This window comes from Myotis daubentonii, chromosome 10, assembly GCF_963259705.1.
Source record: "Myotis daubentonii chromosome 10, mMyoDau2.1, whole genome shotgun sequence".
Classification (NCBI taxonomy): Eukaryota; Metazoa; Chordata; class Mammalia; order Chiroptera; family Vespertilionidae; genus Myotis; species Myotis daubentonii.
In genome coordinates, this window is record NC_081849.1 from 40523001 (window position 1) to 40543698 (window position 20698).

At 35.2% G+C, this 20698-nt stretch overlaps 1 protein-coding gene and 1 non-coding gene across 3 annotated transcripts in view; both read right to left on the reverse strand.

Moving 5' to 3' along the window:
• Window positions 1–5957: 5957 nt before the first annotated feature.
• LOC132211618 (small nucleolar RNA U2-30) lies at window positions 5958–6027 on the reverse strand. Its single transcript, XR_009447522.1, has one exon. It is a non-coding gene; the product is annotated as a small nucleolar RNA U2-30 (small nucleolar RNA).
• Window positions 6028–6916: 889 nt separating this feature from the next.
• The window catches only part of PCLO (piccolo presynaptic cytomatrix protein), a 285323-nt gene continuing 271541 nt past the window's right edge, over window positions 6917–20698 (reverse strand). For both annotated transcript variants that reach the window (XM_059712170.1, XM_059712171.1), the window contains 3 exons: window positions 13906–14040; window positions 13341–13486; window positions 6917–11529 (listed from right to left, as the gene is read on the reverse strand). In XM_059712170.1, coding sequence (XP_059568153.1) covers window positions 11389–11529; window positions 13341–13486; window positions 13906–14040 — 422 coding nt within the window. In that variant the 3' untranslated portion in view covers window positions 6917–11388. The remainder of the gene's footprint in view (window positions 11530–13340; window positions 13487–13905; window positions 14041–20698) is intronic.

Consider the following 20698-nt stretch of genomic DNA (forward strand, 5'->3'; position numbering starts at 1 on the left):
TTGGAGATGGGGGTGGGTGGGAAGTAAGCAGGTGAGCAACAAGGCCTTAACATTTCACTTAGCTCAACCAAACTTAGACAGGCTTGGTCCTGCCTCTAGAACAGTGGTTCTCAACCTTGGCTGCACATTAGAATCACCTGGGAATATTTTTAAAATCCTGATTTCTGGGACCCATCCTCCGGAAATTCTGTTTCTTTGTTATGGGGTGAGGCCACAACATTAGTAACAAAGACACAGAATTTCCAGAGGATGAGGCCCAGAAATCAGGATTTTAAAAAGATTTCCAGGTGATTCTAACGTGCAGCCAAGGTTGAGAACTACTGCCTTAGATCTTACTTTATTTTTAACAGCTTCTTCAAGGTATAATTGTTATAAGTGGGGCCTTGACTTGCAAGTGTCCCGACTAACGAGTTTTTTGAGATACCAGCTGTCTCTGGGCCGATTTTTTGCATTGAGTTGATAGAGTAATTTGAGTTAACAATCTCCTTAACGAGCTCCTTAACGAGCTCAGTCTCCTCAGAACGAATTAAACTCATAAGTCAAGGCCCTACTGTACAAAAAAAACCACATTTAATAGATATGATTCAATGAGTTTGGACATATACAAACAGACACCCATAAAACCATCACCACAATCAAGGTAGTAAACTTATTCATCACCTCCAAAAGTTTCCTCATGGTAAAAACACAACATGAGATTTACCCCCTCAACAAATTTTAGTGCACAACACAGTATCATTAATTTATTTGTGTTTCTTTTTCCTAGTCCACCAGTCTTGACCCTTTTTTTGTTAAACTTCCATTTTTAATTACACATCCTATGGTCTAATCAATTTGTCCTGAGATCGGAACTCCTTTGCACATCTGTCTTTTTTGTCTAATCTATCTGGTAAGACTCAGTCTAGTTAAATTTACGATATTTGTTCTCTGCTCTTATATATAAAATGAGATGGGGAAAATCATGTGACAAGACAGATTGGTGTCACTGTGTATATTCACTAAGCTCCAAAGAGCCTTCAATATAGCACAGCATTTTACTCTTCTTTCCTACTTACTCTCCCACTTTTCTTCAGGACTACTTTATAGCTCCTCCACTCTATTCAAGTCTCTAACCATTATTCAGTTCCTCTTCACTCTAAACAGATGCCCTCATATCATATCTCACTGAGAAAATCATAGCCATCATAATGAAACTCTCTTAACTTCCTCGTATCAGATAATTGACAATCTATGTCTGCACTAATCTCCTTTTCTTTCTTTTTCATTAGGGTAGTAGTTTAAAACTTGCTACACCTTGACAGCATCTGAAGAGATTTACCAGTATTCTTCTCCCTGACCAACAATCAGAGGTGATGATGTAAGTGGTCTGGGATGGGGTTTAGGTATCCATACTTTTAGAAGTTCTTCAGATGATTGTCATGTGTAGTCAGGGCTGGGAACCAACCATTAGAGAAATTTTCCTTTCTCCTCTTAAAGAGGAGTTCTTGAACTAGTATTTAGAGTTTATCTTTCCATATTGTATGCTAGAATTTATTCATTCCCTTTTCTCTATATGTAGAGGGAGAGTACTCCCTCTCAAATATATCCTTCCCAATGACTTTGCAATTTATCCAGTCCTCTTTCATCTTAACAACCAAACCAACTGACCAACCAAGAAAAATCTTTATATTTCTCCTTCATACAGTTTTGTGTGTCAACTTGGCTAGGCTGTAGTACACAATTATTCATTCAAAGACCACTTGAGGCATTGTTGTGATGGTGCAGGCATACCTGGGAGATACTGCAGGTTCTGTTCCAGGTCACGGCAATGAATAGAGTTGTAATCTTCTTGCTGGTGGTGGGTGTTACCATCACTTTGTAAAAAAACAAACATTAACATCTTTGTAGCACAATAAAACAAGGTATAACCATATTTTGTAGAGACAAATTACATCTCTAATCAGCTGATTTTAAGTAAGAAGGTTACACTCAACTAAGGGCTCAGTGCATGAAATTCCTGCACTGAAGGGGGGTGGTCCCTCAGCCCAGCCTGCCCCCTCTCACACACTGGGAGCCCTCAGGGGATATCCTACTGATAGCTTAGGCCCGCTCCCTGCTCTCCTTGGGGATCGGGCTTAGGCCACAGTCTGGCCTCCCTTTGTGGGATGCGGCCGGGCTGATCAGGGCAAGGTGCCAACCCCATCACCCCGCTGCTTCAGCCACTGCTAGTCACCGCAGCCACCAAGGTGTTTTCATCAACACGGACTCCAGTCCCTTCACCATAAAAAAATGACAACTTTCTTTAGGCATTTTCAAGGTGTGTCTTTCATAGGATATGACATTTCTTTATTATTTTTTTTTATCCTCACCTAAGGGTATGTTTCCATTGATTTTTAGAGAATGTGGAAGAGAAAGGGAAAGACAGAGAGATACATCAAAGTGACAGGAGCACTTTGATTGGTTGCCTCCTGCATGAGCCCTGACCTGGGCCCCGGCCAGGGAGAAGCCTGCAACCTAGGTACGTGCCCTTGGTCAGAATTGAACCCAGACCCTGTGGTCGCAAGCCGAGGCATTATCCACTGAGCCAAAGTGGCTAGGGCAGGATATGACACTTCTTAGCTCTCCAGCAGCAGACCTTCGTTTTTTTCTCCAGGAGTGAGGTGAAAAACCCTACATCACCTTCTTGGATTCTTATTACCCAAGTTACTAAGAATATTACCAGTGGCATACAGGTAGCTTAGCCAATGAGCAGTCAGAAAAGGTGTTTCCTCTGTAGTTCACACCAAACCCCAGCTCAGCCCCTGCCCAGGCCTAAGGCCTCTGGCCAGGCATTAGGACTGGGCAGGGGACCCCCAAACTGCTCTGATTGCCGGCTCTGCCCCTGCCCAGGCCTCAAGCCTCTGGTGGAGCGTTAGGCCTTGGCAGGGGACTCCTAGCCTGCTCCGATTGCCAGCTTTGCCCCTTCCTAGGCCTCAAGACTCTGGCCGGGGGTTAGGCCTGGGCAGGGGGCCCCTAGCCCGCTCTGATAGCAGGCTCTGCCCCTGCCCAGGCCTCAGTCCTCTTGCTGGGGCGTTAGGCCTGGGCAGGGGATACACAGCCCCGTGTGATCGCTGACTCCGCCCCTTCCCAGGCCTCAGGCCTCTGGCCAGGGTGTTAGGCCTGGGCAGGGGACCCCCAGCCCCATGCGATCGCCGGCAGGGGCCCCCCTCAGCTCTGATTGCAGGCTCAGCCCCTGCCCAGGAGTCTGCTGGCTCAGGCCCTTCCTAGGCTGCTCAGGGCCCACACGGGGCCTACCTTGGAGTGACCTGGGTGCCCTATGATGTTTCCCCAACCCAGGCTACTGGTGCCTAGTATGCAAATTAACTGCCTAACTGCCATCTCAGTTGGGTTAATTTGCATATCTGCTCCTGATTGGCTGGTGCCTGGTGGGTGTAGATTAGATAACCTGGGTGGGCATGCCGGATCTCACCAGCTGAAAGACTTTAAAAACCTTTCAAAACTTAGATTCCAAAATGAAGAAATTCCACCTGTAGATTGCGGTGTCAGCTTCTGCCTGAGCATTTTTAGTCTGCCCTAGAAAAAACCCAAATGTCTAAAAATAATCAACTACCTGTTGAGTCCATTTGTCAAAATTGGTTTCAGTCCCCATCATTCTACAGAATCGACCTACACGTTATAATTAACCACATTTTGCCAAATACATTTTCAATCTCTTTCTCAAAAAGCATAATTGCAGTTAACCATTACTTATCCTTGCTCTTTAAAAACAAAAACAAAAATATTTTAAACTACAAAATGTAAGGCATAGATGTAGTGCAAGCCCTGACATTTCCCCCCTTTTTTTATAACGCAAGCACGGGATTTAAGTTTTGATGGCAGAGGCATCCATTCCAAAGACTGAAATAAACACTTTGTCAGCCATGAGCCTGAAGAGCCACTGCTGCGTTTAGGGTTGATTTCAATACTGACCTTTTGAGCTACTTGTTTTCTCTTCCTGAATTTTAAGTTCCTGCTTTTCTGTTTTAAATTCACCAGTAACGCAGGAGCCCGTGAAACTCTAGGCCCCACTCTGACCCAAATAAAGCAGAACCCAGGCCCACGTGCATTCTCTTTACCTGGGACTTCGCTGTGTGGCCCCAGGTGTGCTGTGTCATTTCCAGGTCTTATAAGCAACCAACCTGTGTCTTTTCAAGGTTTCCTGATGATTATTGGTGAAGGGCATCTTAAAATCATAAGAATCACAGGCTTGGTCCAGACACAACATTTATTTATTTTTTGAAGGTAGTTGGGTGGTGCTTTGGTGCAGTCTGAAGGTGTCCATCTGTGCGCTGGTATGTCCTGAAAACTAATGAGGTTGGGCAACTATTTATATGTTTATTAACCATTTGAATTTCTCATCTCAAATCCCTGTTCAAGCGTTTTTCCTATATTTCTATTGCATTGCTTTTCTTCTTCCTCTGATTTGTATGAGTTTTTGACACTAATCCTTTTTGTTTTATGTGTCAAATATCTTTCCTAATTTTTTTTTTGCTTTCCCTGTCAACTTCTTTATGGCATCTGAGGAACAGAAGTCTTTAATTTTTTTGTAGTTGTTCAGTATTTTGTTTAGTAAATCTTTTCCTCTTGCAAATTTAAGAAGTTATATTTCTATATTATCTTCTAAATGTTTTATAAATTTCTGTTTCAAATTATTGTATATGGAATGTATATTTTCAAATTGTGAGAGACAAGGCTCAATATTATTTTTTTTCAAATAGTTACTCAATTGATCCATGCTATTTGGAAGTTCATTCTCTGTTTTCTGTGCTCCCTAAAACCTTGTGTTGGGAGTGTCTGGGTGGCAGCAAACATAACACTGGCTGGCTGTCCCTGGCGTGGCCTGTCCGCAGGCTGGACGGAGCTTAGCAGGACAATTTCACTTGTTGGCCACCACGGGTGCACACGTGAATCCTAGCAAACTCATTTCTTTCACAGCCAGTCCGCCGCTTATTTATTTGGAATCTACAAAAAGAATGCTTAGGTTTTCTGGGGCCTTAGCACTTTGCATAACAACTATAATATTCAATTTTTCAATCAATAAACATTGCATCTAGGTCTTACTTAATATCTTGATAATTTCATTAATTTCTTTAGAGATAAGTCTTGAACTTCTTGGTTAATTTATGTCTAGGTCTTTGATACTTTTGCTGCTAGTAAAAATTGTCTTGAACTTTTCATTTTCCAACTTTCAGAAAAGAAATTTATTTTTGTATTTTGTAGTTTTTATGTTTAGTAAACTTGACAAATTCTCATATACTATTCTAAAAGAAATTGTTGGTTGTTTTGGATTTTTTATACACAAAGATATAAAATCTACAAATAATTATATTTCTTTTCTTTTACCTCTTACTCCTTTATTTGTATTGATTTCTGGCCTTGACACAATGGCTAGAAACTCTGATAAAGGTATTGAAAAAAGTTATGGTAATAGGCATACTTGCTTTTTTTCTGGTCACAAAAGAAAAGCCCTTAATCTTTTTACCAGCAACATTTTTGTTTTTTCTTTGGTAGGTAATATTCATCAGATTTAAAGAATACTCTTCCACTCCAAGTGTGCTATAACATTTTTATTAAGAATGGATTTTGATTTTTATCAAAAATTTTTCAGCATATTATGATTTTATACTTTAATATACTATCAATGTACTGAAATTCATTGATTTGTTTTCCAACATTGAGATAATCTTGTGTAAACTGGATAATTCAACTTGGTCTTGATTCTTATCACTTTTATGCATTGCTAGATTGGATTTGATCAGTTTTGGCTTTGGATATTGGTAACTATATTAATTTCTCATACCTGATGAAGGTAACTTTGCCTTCTTTCTCCTTTGATTCCCATAGGTTTGTTAGTTTCATTGATCTTTTCAAATAATCAAATTGTTGGAAGTCTATTTTTTACTAAATAATCCAGCTATTTTTTTTTTTCTTTTCAAGTCTGAGCTCAGGTCAAGTGTAGAAACCTTCATAATTACAAAGGTCAGTAGTCAAACTTTTTCATCATTGCTCTATTATTTTTTTTAAAATGGTAACTAGATAGAGAAAAATGTGTCCATCTTTCTCTCATTATCCCAACTTTTCTACAAAAACTACACTACTGCATAATCAAACATTGGTTGAGGGGAAACTTATATTTTTAAAGATATTTCAAGTAGAACTGATGATTGAATAGAATATCGCCATTTTGTAACAGCTAGTGAATTAATGGACCTATTCTAGGCATTGAGCAACAGTAGCCATGAACAGAACAAAATGAGACAGCCAGATATTATGCATCTCCTAATGGAGGAATATAATAGGAACCTGTGGACCAAGTCAGATCTGTAGAGCAAAAGAGCAAGTGACAGACAATACGGAGTCAGAGGAACTCCTTAACTACGCTCTGAGTAGGCAGTCAGCAAAATACAGATTTCAAGGAATCTCACAGGTAGGAAGACCAAGTTTCTTCAAAAAATAAGATTCATTGAAAAAGAAGGGGTGAGGAGGAGACTCTGTAGACTAGAAGAGGCTTATAAAACATATTAAAAATAAAACAGGAAAACGACACTAGTGTTTAGTAGGCAGATGCTAGCAACAAACCAGGAAATAATTATCATAAATATCAAGATAGTGGTTGCATTAAGGGATGGGGAGGGAATTGTGATAGAAATGGGTTAAATGGAGGTCTTATGAGATGGCTGGCTGAGTTCAATTTCTTGATCTGAGTGGTGATTACAAGAGCATCATACATATAATTTATTAAGCTATAAATTTGTTTTCTGTATCTGTTCTGTGTTTAAGATATGTCTTAAAGTGGGTGAGTAAATGCATTGATGATATATTTTCCACAGAAAATGTTCCAAAGTGTTGTATTTATATATTAAATATCAATTTATCAGTTAACCACAAGAAGTCAATGTTGATGTTTTCAATATTTATTAGTAAGGCTGAGGCAACAACCTTTAAACAGCACAATTTGCATAAGTTATCAAGATACATCTTGTATACAATCACAAAACCAAGACATATTTTCACATAAAGTAAAACTCAAGACAGATTTACAAGCATTTTTAAATTCAATTCTCATGTATTTCAGTTCAATTTATACAACCTTTAGCCCGAGAATTTGTTCATTAGATTTTCCAGAGAGATTGGAGTAGAACAGAAAAGAACACATTACCAAATCACCAACATGGCATGCAACATATAGTTATAAACAAGACATATTTCCAAGTATTTTACTTTTTATTTTGAAAACAATTTTATTCGGTTTTTGTTTTTTTCAGACAAGATTTGTTTTTCTTTAACTCCAGATGTGTTTTTGTTAGGATATCAGCACACACATTAATCAGTAGTGGGAGCACCTGAGCACATCACCAACAAATATATAGACACAATCAAACAATAATCATATTCACATGCTGAATGCCAAGTGAAATGAATACTTCAACTTTGTCTAATTTACCACGTGTATAATTATATACAGGGCGACAAATTAAGAAAATGCTTTCAATCTACCTATCAGATAAGGAATCATTTGATTAAATGATTTAGATTTAATGGGGATCATTAACAATAACAACATGGAACATATGATATGAACATATCAATGTTTCATATTAAATGAGAAAATCTATTTCACTCATTCATTCTTGTATTACATCAAAGGCAAGTAATTATTAAACAGACAATTCATAATTATTCATTGAGCTTTCTTTCACTTCCATCTCAAGCTCAAAATAGGGAACACCACTCTGTCACACTTAGAGTTATAAACATATATAGCTGTAGTCGGCTGACTTTGGAATATTACACATTGTAGCAATGAAAATAAGTTTTTAAAAATATTATTATGATTTAAATAATAAAGTAAAAAAATACTATATCTTTATGATATCATAATGAAATGAAACATTGATCAAATAATTTCTAATAAATTGGGCACAATATAGTGTATAGTTTTAATTTACTTCACATCACCACCAACCTAGTGTCACTATGGTTATCACCCTATCATCACAACTATTCCTATAATAAGAATCAATATCAGCTGGTTACCAGCTATTATAGTCCCACAATATGACTATTTTAATGTGTGTGATCCACAAAATTAATTCCACTGATGCTGAAAATATGCTTTTATTAGTGTGAGTAATTACAATATGGGCAACCTTAAGGAGCAAAGCAATCACTGCTCCTTAGTCCTGGATATTATTCTTTTAAACTAAAATGCTAAATAAAAAATACAGAGTCACCAAAAATCTCTTTTATCTTAAGTAAGAACAGGGGAAACACCACCTTTTTGCAACTAATGTTATTTATGTCTGCAACAACCATTCTGTAAATCCCTGTCTTTGGTGAAAATTTACTCTGTGCTTTTGCTTCTATAGCTAAAAGGTGTTTAGGACCAAATTTTCAGCTAAGAAGCAACTTCAGTCCCTGATGACCCAATGAAACTGTGGGGAAAATTAGGATGCTTTTCAAGGTATAAGAGCTGTGTTATTTTGGACTAATGTGTTATTTTGAAGATTACAAACTTTGTAACTATTAGGATAAAGAAAAAAAGCTAATTCCAATAAAATAAAAAGTGGAAAAGCAGGTGCTGTGATATATACAAAAAAAGTAAAAAACACCAAGAGCCCTATTTGCAATTAAAAAAGAAATAGTTAGAGGGTTATCAAGATCATTCAGAAGTGCATTCATATAAGGATCAGTGTTGCATAGAATAGTTCCAGTACAACCTAGGAGTGGTTAGCTGCACTCTTGGTAAACCATGGCAGGATCTTATGCTCCCTGAAGGGGGATGCTGGTGCACAAAAGAAGCCCTGTTGTTAACGCTCTTGATTGACTTGGCCTCATCACCAGTTCCTTGGAACAGAGAGGCACCTGTAACGGAAAGACCCCTACTCTTACAGGTCAAATAGCTACCAAGGGATGCTCTTTGTTTTGGTGGCACCTTCAGTTGTATTACTCTAAAAGAAGTTGCAACAACTGGTAACTAACTGGTTACATAACCTGTCACGCATACCTCTGGATGTACTGTAAGTGGCTGCAGAAGAGGACCTAAGGTAAGCTCGAGTTCCCTTTCAATGGAAAGTAGCAGAGCCTTTTTTATGTCAGAAGGATATCTTTCTGAACTATTTCCTTCCCCAATTATGAGGATGATTATCGGCTTCCTAAAGTGCTAACTTCTGCTGGAAATATCCATGGCAACCATCAACAGATATAGTTGCCTCTAAAAATAAAATTCTAGCAATATCAAATCTTGAGTGATCCCCTCCACACATGCTCATTTTAAAGAAGTATCAATGGTAAACAACATTGTTTTGTTAGGGAAGGAAGGATAAAAACAATGGAGGAAAGAATAAATGACTATTAGCTTTCTTAGACTGAGTAAGAGTGAATTTGTATTTTTTCATTAAAGATAAGAAATTATTTTATTTTTAATGTTTTACATTTAATCAATTCCTTTTGAATTTAAAGTATGCTTTCTTTAAAAATGAGAAAATTCAATATCCAAATAATATATTTGGAGATGATTTCTCTAAACTCACTAAAACCTCACCCTTCAATAAAGAAGTAGCATTTAAGTTTGGAATGCTCTGAGAAGCAATTTAATTAATTTATTTTGGGATAGGATATGGGAATGGGATAAAATCAGTATGTTACTTAATTTACAAATAACCCAATTTACAAATAGTTTTTATTTAATTCTTCACCTTTTTCAGATTAAATGAAAGTGTATATTTAAAAAAATTCTTTTTGGAACTAATATACTGCTCTTACCCATGATAATGAGTGTCATTGGTTAGGAGGATGCTTATTTGCATATAAAATTTGAAAAATAAAAAGCTGCATAATAATTATTCCTCACTTATGTGTATAAACTATACTTGGAAATGTGCTTTCATTTTCTCTCTCAGATCACTTAGTTTGATCATCCTAACATCCCTCCAGGAAGGCTAGAAATATTAAGCTTACTTATCCTACAAATAAGAACACTGGGGGAAAGCGAGTTTAAGTGACATGTGCAAGGTGACCCAGTTAGTCAGTGGCAGAACCAAGACCCCTAGGCAGGCCTTTAAATCCCAACTGAGAGTGTTTCCTACAACTGTGTGTTCCTTCCCTTGCTAATGTTGTTGGCTGATGGAGGAGAGGGTGCTTCCTTTTAGTGACTTAGACATTGGTGCTTTCATGCTATACTATTCAAACAGCTCACAATATATTCAATATAATGTGAACTTTTCATATATTTTTCCCAACATGAACAAACTTGATCACTGTGATATCATCACTAAAAGAAGAAAATGGAGCAGAGAGAGAATCTGAGGGTTTTCATTGTACAATCAGTTAATGTGTTAAGAAAAAAAAACAATTATGAAAAAGCAGAAAATGATACCAGTTTAATAAATCAGGGCCACAGATTACTAGGATTTGTTTGCCAGAGGAATAATTTTCACTCCGTCAATACATCACTCAAGAGAAATGAAATCTGTGGGATAATACATTCATTTGTAATTCCACAAAAAAATTATCATGCTTCCTAGAACATACCAACTTAATCTATGTCCTTTGGTATGTAGAATGAAAATGTCTTGATTTAAGGGTAAATTATGAAGCTTTTGTTTTCAACCAAGGTCCCAACATTTTGTGGTGCAATATTCTTTCTTAGCTAAACCTGGCTTTATTTCTAGATAAATGTAATCCCATTTCTACTTAATATTATCTTCATTCTACATTACTTCAGATTGTACAAATGTGCTTTTACAACGTGGATTCCAAAATTAGTGTGGTTTACCCTTGTAACATTTAAACACAGAGAAAACCATAATTTCTACATTTTTGGTTCTCTTTTTCCTATGACCACAACTACCTTACTTCTAGCCTTGGACACATATTGTAGGTGTATCCTATGTAACAATCTCAAAACAATACATTGTCTGAGAAGATAAAAGAAAACTTCTGAAAACAGATTTATCACATCAGTTCTTTCCTTTCAACCAAGGACTATTTGCATAAAGGACTACTTTTGTCTGCATTAGAAACCATTTTTAATCTTTGAGCCTCTGCCTTTAGCTCTAGCTCAACTCTGCTCAAAGATTTTTGCATTAAGTAGCCAAACATTTTCTCACTGTCTTTCTTGACAGCTGCAAGAAATCCAAGGTCTCAGAGCTCCTTTTCCTTTTGGCCTTCCACACATGAAACATTTTCAATTGAGTTTCTTTCTGTGTTTCACAACAACACACTCACAAGGCTGTAAGTATGTTTTTGCCTGTTGTTCCTCCTCTCATGTTTACCCCTGAAAACATAGCTTAATACAATAGTATCCAACTATAGTCTTGATTTGAGATCATTTAGTGCAGTTTCTATAACCTGAGAAGACACATTTCTTCAATGGGTTTGAGTAGAATTGGCCAAAAGTTTGTGCCAGTTGACTATTCTTTTTCTGAGATCCACTTTGTCAAGCCAGACACAGGCTTCACCAATCAAGGTCTTTTTCATAAATTTCCCTCCATTGGAGAAGAGTAAAACCTAGAAAAAAAGAGCCTAAATTATATATACATGTGTATATTTTTCAACCTCTTTTAAGGACATTTTATCACCAAAGAAATCCCACAAACAGTTACAGGAGTCCCCACACTGGGGATTGAGGTGTGGTAGCAGGCATACTTGTAAGTGAACTGATAACAAGAACATCTTCAAAAGATTTGCATATGAATTTACATCAGCATTTCCCATCAAATTTATCACATTTCCACAAATGGATGATCTTTCTCCCTCTCAGTTCCTTTTCTAGCTACTTCATCTCTGTAAATGAGACATTTGTTCACACAGACTGCAGAGTCTCCTTTCACTTTGTTATTCTCTCTCATTCTAATGTAAGTTCACTCTCTATTCAGTCTTTGCTTTGTAATAGCACTTGTATTTGTCTCTGAAGGCCTTTGTTTTAAGTGCTGGTACCATGGTCTTCTCTTCCCATATGTTTTCATCTCTTTCCTTTCTTCTCCTTTTCCCTCCTTTCTTCTTTTTTAAAAAAATAAGTTTTTACTGATTTTTAAGAGGACGAGTTAGACAGAAACATTGATGAGATGGAAACATCAATGAAGGAGAAGATTGGACCAGCTGCCTCTGCACACCCCCTACTGGGGATTGACCCAGCAACCCCAGCATGTGGCCTGACCAGGAACCCAACCAGTTGTACATGGGTCCATGCTCAACCACTGAGCCACACCGGCTGGGCTCTTTTATTCTTTAAAAAAATATATGTTTTTTAATTGATTTCAGAGAGGAAGGGAGAGGGAGAGAAAGATAGAAACATTAATGATGAGAGAGAATCATTGATTGGCTGCCTTCTACATGCCCCACACTGGGGATCGAGCCCACAACCCTGACCGGGAATCGAACCATGGCCTCCTGGTTCATAGACTGATGCTCAACCACTGAGCCACTCTGGCTGGACCTCTTTTATTTTTTTATTTCTACTTTTACTGAAGACATACTATGTACAAGCATTGTATTAGGCTGTGGAACAAAGAACACTGAAAATCAAGACTTGCCCTAGAGAACCTGACTGTATATAAGCAATGACAGGGAAGTCTATCAATAATTTTATAAGACAGATTGGGATTGGCTGCTTAATAAGATAAGCAAAATGATATATGAATAAGGAGTGTTGAATTATATCTAGGCTCATCCGTAAAGGGCTGAGTTTACATGAAAAGATGTGGAGTACTGTGATGGATGAAGAGAGATGGAGAAGAGCTTATTTAAGGGGAGTAAAAATATAAGCAAAAGATTGGAAGCTTAATCTGATTTGAAAATATTCTGTTGTGACTGAAATATAGTGTGTGGGGGAAGGTATATAAGGAGATAAGATAAAATCAAATGAATCAGAACTCACCTTAGAGGACTCTGAATGAGTCAGGATATTGGGGAGTGTTTGAGGGCCTTTACTGTAACCTAGCCATGTTTTAAAAAGATACATCAGCCATCAGTAGGATGAAATGAATTAAAAGGGTAAGACACTGATAGCAAGTAGGCCAGGTATAGTGTTGAAATAATTTGAATAACAAAGATGAGAACCCAAAGAGGATTAGTGGTATTGAGCATGGAAATAATTGTGTATAAAACAAATGACAGAATAAAGAAGACTTAGTAACTAATTGGATAGGTTGTCTGTGGAATCCTAAAGGGCCCCTAAAGGGAAAACACCTCTAAGAATTAATCAACTTGTAAAATGCAACATAGTATAAGATAAGGTTATAAATATTGAATAACTGAATGGAAAATAAATACTGTATGAATAAATATGTTTCAATAGTAACTGTATAATGCACAATTACCTGAAGAGAATGTCCAGCAGGACTTAGGCTGAATCGAAAAGTTTCATTGAATGAAGGCTCTCGATCATGTCTACATACTCTTGTTTTTTTCTTGATCACCTTTTTTTGGGTAGAAATGTTCATCACATATATTTTCACATATAAATCTAAAAATGAGAATTCAGCTTGTTAAGTGTCCATTAATCATACAATGTCCTTTTGAAAGCATTAATATTGTACCCTGAGTACTCTCTTATAACTCATACAAAGCCAGCAGATTGAGTTCAATTTGTTCTAGACAACATAAAAGGATTAAAAGGTAACGTCAATTTCCTCAGCCATTTAAATTTGTTTTCCAGTTGTATAATAAATGAATCACCAAGTTTATGTGTTGAAAAAAAATCTCACTAAAAGCTAATAAAATATCAACTTATTCTATATAACAGAAATTTCTTATTTCACATTTTTTTCCTGATATATTTGGTGTGCAGCCCAACTTTTAGTTCATATTTTGAAAACTATTTAGGACATATTCCTAAAAATTTCCTATATGTATTATATTGCTCATTTTCATAAAATCAGATACCTGGTAAATGATCAGGAGATTTAAATTTATAGGTGATATTTCTGCATTGGAGAATTTCAACTATTAGCTGTTCACCATCTGTCTTCATTTCCCTCTTTAATGAAATCTTGATTTCTCCTATTACCTGAGTTTTAACTGTAAGAATTAAAAAACACTGTTAATAAATATATACACAATTGGGGAAAAATGAGACATATGTAAAACTTTAGAAAAAAAGAAATATATACATTTATTAAATGTTTAGATGAAAAATTCATTCATACAATCATTAATTATTTGTCAATAGCTAAACACCTTATTACATTCTACAGATAAATAAATTATGGTCCTAGCCCTTAAAGAATTTAAGGTTTCATGGGAGATTGATAAATTATATACTCACAACAAAGTATGTAAAGTATAATGAGAAACTAGTAATAAGAAAGTTATGGAGGTCATGCAAATAGATAAATATTACTCAATTATGTATGTTTTTAAGCCAAAAGAGGTGATAAATATTAACTATAGGAAGAAAGAAATACAAAGAAAGATAGGATTTTAGTATAATTAATAGGAATGAATGTCATATGAAATATGAGTTGTTTGCCAATAATTGCTCATTATCAGACTTCTCAAGAACACTTGTTAACAAAATTAAATGTCATTGTATGTTATTTCTGCTTCCTTTTTATTTCTTTTGTAAAATAAATAGTGAACAAAAACACATAGTAATAAAATTGCACAAGAGAAATACAATGAGTTATTTGAATAAATCAGAGCCTGGCCAGTGTGGTTCAGTGGTTCATCAACCTATGAACTGGGAGGTCACCATTAGATTCCCTGTCAGGGCACATGCCCAGGTTGTGGGCTCGATCCCCAGTAGGGTGCATGCAGGAGGCAGCCAATCAATGATTCTCTCTTATCATTGATATTTCTCCCTCTCCCTTTCTCTCTGAAATCAATAAAAATATATTTTAAAAATTAATAATAAATAAATGAATCCAATGTATTTCTTTTCAATGTTTATCTTGGATCTTTACATATTTTTAAGAAGTTAGGCAAGCTAGGTCAAATTCTTTATTCATTTACCTTTCCTCTATCAATTCATACATTTATTCACCAACAAATATTTTACTTCCCACCCTATTCTGTGTTAAGCACCCTGTTAGGAAGAATTGATCCAATTGTGAGCTAAGCCATATATGCTTATTGACTTTATGGTTTTTCTATCTATTGAAAAGAAATTCATTAATGAAATATGTAAATTGATAAATCTATAATTAAAAAGAAACAAAGAGTTATGAAGTGCCAGAACATGCATGGTTCAGAAGAGACTGCGGAAGTGCTGCTTGAGTTGAAACCAGAAGGATGAGAAAAAATTAACTAAGTGAAATGGATGGTTAAGAACATTCTAAAGAGAAGGAATACTGTGTTCACTAAGGGAACCTCATGGGCCTACAAAACTAAATAAATGTCCATGTTAGTATATCATTGTTAATTGATGCCATCTTAAGAATTTGGTTTTAACTTTTAGAACATTAGAAATTTATTGAAGGTATTTAAAAATAAATACGGATCATTTGTTTTTAGACATATTGGTTTTGGGACCTCTTCATACTCTTAAAAAAATGGAAGGTCATCAAAGAACTTTTGTGTGGAATATAGCTATCAATAACAAATTTAAAATATCGAATTAAAATATAAAATTACATATTTAAATATGTATTGCTTTAGTTAAAATGACAATAATACAGATATAAATATTTAATGAAAAAGAACCATATTTTCAAAATCTTGCCAGGAAAAGAATGATTAATTGACAAAACCTTGGGAATTATCACTAAATTCCCATCATAGAGAAGTGGATGAGCAATGAGAGTAGGCAGCCCCAGAAAAGTCACACCAAAACCCTTGAGAGCAGCAGTCTTGACTCATCACTAGGAAGATCTGTGGGTTTCAGTGGAATCAGGAAAAACAACTAAGCTCCAGTATAAAGTAGAGAAAAAAAAATAAAACCTAATTGTATCTTTTCATTGGAAAAAGACATACCTCAACTTGCAGTGAACGCTGACAATAAATAAATAAATAAATAAATAAATAAATAAATAAATAGATAGATAAATAAATAAATAAATAAATAAATATTATATCTTAAAAAAGAAAGTAAAACTTAGTCTTCCAGGGTGCAAGTCTATCTATGAAACAGCAATATTTCTTTTCTCCAAAGTCATAGAAAAGCAAATAGAACTACTGCCCCATCTTTCAAAGCCTACATGGAATAGGGGAAGAAAAAAAGAATTCTGACATGGTAAGGAGGGGAGTCAGAAAAACTCCCACTATGTAGAGCCAATAGAGGTTGTGGACAGAATTGATCACATCAATGAGAATGAAGACATGAAACAGCAGGACAAGTTTTTCTGGGAGAAATTCACTTTTATAGGTTATATTCCTTTTTTATAGGCCTTAAAACTCTAACACATATGTAATTTATTGTTGTTTTCTACTTTCTTACTTGGGTAGGAAGGTGGAATTAAAAACTTGCTAATTGAAGTTCTCAAGTCGTCACATTGCCTGCTTTTTCCTGGATGGTTAAATATATATGCTTCAGGGTGTGATACTTGTGAAGTTCTTGATAAGTTTCTCCTACTTGAAAAAATGTTCCAAATTGTTCTTTAATGTTTCTACTAAAGGATGAAAGGGACATGCCTACTGAGGAGGTCTCAAAGGACAAATGTATTAATTGTGAGTCATCACTATCAATCATGTCTGACCTTTTTCATAGTATCTGAATGCCTTTTCATTAGAAACAGGTACATAGATAGTGACAAAAACCTCTTTGTCCACTGTGTCCACAAGGGCTCAGAAAAAATAAATTCAAGAGAATAGAAAATAACTTCTATTTAAAATATAACATTTCTCTGAAATAACAGAAGAATAAATCTGTGGATCAAAGGAGCATCTTATATTCCTGGAAATATTGGTAAGCTGAAACACTGATCTATTCCATTTAAACTACCAATAATAGAGAAAACATGTTTAAAGGGTTCAAGGAAAGAAATAAGTTCCCTGAAAGAGCACATTGGGGAAAAGAAACAGAAAGCCTTTCAAAAAAATATTTAAAAGACCACAGCAGAGACTATAGTAATGGAGGGAGGGAGGGAGGGAGGGAGGGAGGGAGGGAGGGAGGGAGGGAGGAAGGAAGGAAGGAAGGAAGGAAGGAAGGAAGGAAGGAAGGAAGGAAGGAAGGAAGGGAGGAAGGGAGGAAGGGAGGAAGGGAGGAAGGGAGGAAGGGAGGAAGGGAGGAAGGGAGGAAGGGAGGAAAGAAGGAGGAAGGGAAGGGAGGAAAATTTGAAGAAGAAATCTAGTGGAAGGTAGTGTAAGAGTGCTGATTTTCTTTAAGAAGAGAATCAAAATTCAAATTTGAAATATGGTATTAAAATCATAATAATTGCTCAACCTTTTCAATACTAATTCTTAAATCAACAATATTTTAGTTTCTTAAACTTAGTGAGATATTTGGTAAAGTAATATCGCTAAAATACAGATTGGGCAAAAGAAGGCTTACAGTTGTGAGTGCTCAGAATTTATTCTTGTACTATTATCAATATGAACAACTATAAACCTACTTTTACCCACTCCTGTATTTATTGAAATTAAACTATTCCCTTGTTTTTTACTGTGATAATATTCTCTTCATTAAATTAAAAAAATATAATTATTTCGACACAGCATGTATAATTTAATTCCATGTTAACAAAATTGTGTCTATGTCTTTAGCTAGTTAAAATGCTCCAACTAAGTATAATTGCAAAATTGGCCTATCTTTATTTTCCACAGCCTTCTTTTTCATACTCTCAGGCATTGCATTCTCCATTAAGGTATGCAGTGCTCTTTCCACTTTTTGTTTTCTCAGAAAAAGAGTTTACTTATATTTTACCTTTGGAAAATGTGTGTATGTCATATCTACATGCACACATTTATGCACATAGTTATATCTATATTTTCATATATCTAATTTATATTTGTAGAACATAATATTTTAAAAAAACATTACAATTAACAAAACATAATCAGATTTCACAATAAGAAATAAGGTTGCTATAAGCCCCATATTAGACAAGAAAACAGTAGCTTGGGAGTTCTAAGTAACTTGCCAAATTGTTTAGTGGCCCAGTTAGGGCTCTATTCTCTTATGAACACTTTACATATTTTTTATGAATACGATTTTTAAAATATTGACTAATTTATGTAGATATTCATTTAAGAATATTTATTAAAATGTTATCAGAATAAAATTATTGTTAGGGGCTATTTTCATACTTTATTTTAGCCACAAATAGGACCTTAAAAGCAGAGAAGGCATAGCAGGCAGTTCTTTTAGGTGTTTAAACAATAGCTAGCAGTTATTGTCTACATGTACACATTAGGTCACTTATGTGGGTTATTTATATTAAAAAACAAAACAGCAATAAATACTTTCTTAAATATTCATAATTACATGAGATTTTATATGGAATTGACTTTAACATGCAAAGTGATTTAAAATAAGTGACTATTGATTAATAAGTATTTTTTAATTTACATTATTGGTATCTGTGACACTTAACTGAACATAGTATAAGTTGAGGTTTATTCGCTCTCAGAATTCTAAGAATTCTCTTGCAACCTGAGAAGCTTTAGTCAGTGCAAGACAATTTTAGGAAAAAAAATCTCTTTAGAGGCAGTGTTTAATGAACTGGAAATGAAGAAAATGTGAAAAAGGAGGGGGAAAAATAGTATTTTGTAAAAGGAATGTCTGTGTAAGGAAAAAAGCAACAGAGTGAATAAAATTCTCACTAACACTTAGATTCTTTGCATTTACAAATAAATACTTCCTATCAGTGCCTCAGGCCACTGTTGCTAGCTAACAAGTCTGATTTGGTGTTGGATCCGATGTATATTTAGCCCTGATAGTCTATCACCTCATAAATTATCTGCCTTCTACCACTCATTTCCAATCTAAGAAAAGCCTGATAGGGAATTAAGACGGATTTTTGAAACCAGGTATTCTGGCTTCTAGCTTTGTGAGATGGCATACCAGTCTTAAATATATCTGCTTTGTGTTTTCTCATCTTATAAAGTGAAAATATATAATAAGATTATTTATAGACTATTCAGGATATCTCTTTCAGCCTTATGGTTTAATACATTTCTGGACATATTGTGTTATTACCTGAATATTACTTAGTCCTGGCCCTGTACTAAACATGTTATGTTTTAAATAATTTTGTTGTTTACTCAAAGTTTTAAAACCAGTCATTACAGAAAGTCTTATTAATGTCCTAATACCTGCCAATAGTCAAAGTAGTGATGCATATTTCCTTATGTATAATTGCATTTCCCTTCCTTTCAATTGTTTCTGTTCTATCAGTTTCAGATCTGAACAATAAATTTTTTACATGCTAGCATAATAAAAGTAAATTGTTAGCACAATGCCTGAAATAGTGATTATTCAATAAGCATAAATTCTTTTTATTTCTCAACACTTGATGCAATGGAAAATAAACTTTTACATCTAACAAGCATATCTAAACTATTAGGTCAATTGTCCAATATATTCAAGTAACAAACAAGCAAAATGTCTTGAAATATTCAGATAAGTCAATATTTAAAATTGAAATTTCCAAATAAAATTTATATTTCCACTTGCTGAGCCTGTTACAGAGAAGAAGTCAGCTTGCTATAATTTGTTCTATTCACTAATCCTTCTCTATAATTTTAAAGCGGGCGTATTAACCCTGCCCTAGAATCTATAATAATTTTACTTTCCATGCTGGAATTATCTCTTTCTTCCAAAAATCCCAAGTAATACTCAGTAATTTGACTGTGATACTTAATAATTATCTGTAATTGGTACTTTCCTTTTCTTTATACCATGCACTTGAGTAGCAAGGAAAGCTACTAGATCTTTTCATAAGACTGGTAATCTTGTTTGTATTGAATTTCATCTCCTGGCATAGCACTGTTTTTCAGAGGCTGTATGAAAACCACTTATATGTGTTAACTTAATCCTCAGAAACATGTTCTCTGGATGAAGGTTCTTACCTATTCAGAACATTTAATGTGCAGGACTGAATAAAAGGCTTGAAGAAATATAGTTTCTGAAGGTTTATCCTAGTAATGAGATAAACATTAGTTTGAAGGGGGAAGCAGTAATGGAACTAGTCTATTTCATTTTATAGTTTAGTAAATTGTATCTACAGAGAGCTCTTACTCTCACTGTAAGATCTCATGAAGTTGACACTGGATAAATCAGCTTGCTCTGCCAAAGAAAATGACCCCAGGCAGCTAGCTCCTTTATACTTTCTACCTCTGTATCCCACGGATGACTACAGTGTTTGGGTCCAGCACTTTTTACTAACACATACTATTTATTAATAAAGAGTTAAAAGAGATTTCCTAAGATAGGATTTGTTAAGTGCTTGGTGGTCAGATATAATTTCTTTCCAGTACAATTCAATGAATTTGGTTTTCAAGAGATAAATGAATCTTCAACCCAAATATATTTCAAGAAATCTAAATTTCAGTTCTCTCAGAGTTTAAGTATACACTCATCTGTAACCAGTGACAAGGAGAAAATTCTGAGATGTCCTAAATTAAATTGTAGCAGACTGGAGGGGGGAAGGAGGAGACAAGAGAGTTTAATCAGTTAACAACTGCAGGGCAAAACCAACAAAGGACTGCTTACATTCCTGAGTGCATGTTGAAACTTTGGGTTAACTTCCAAGTTTATCTAGAAATTAATTCCTATGATTATCTAGAGAGACTAGCCAAC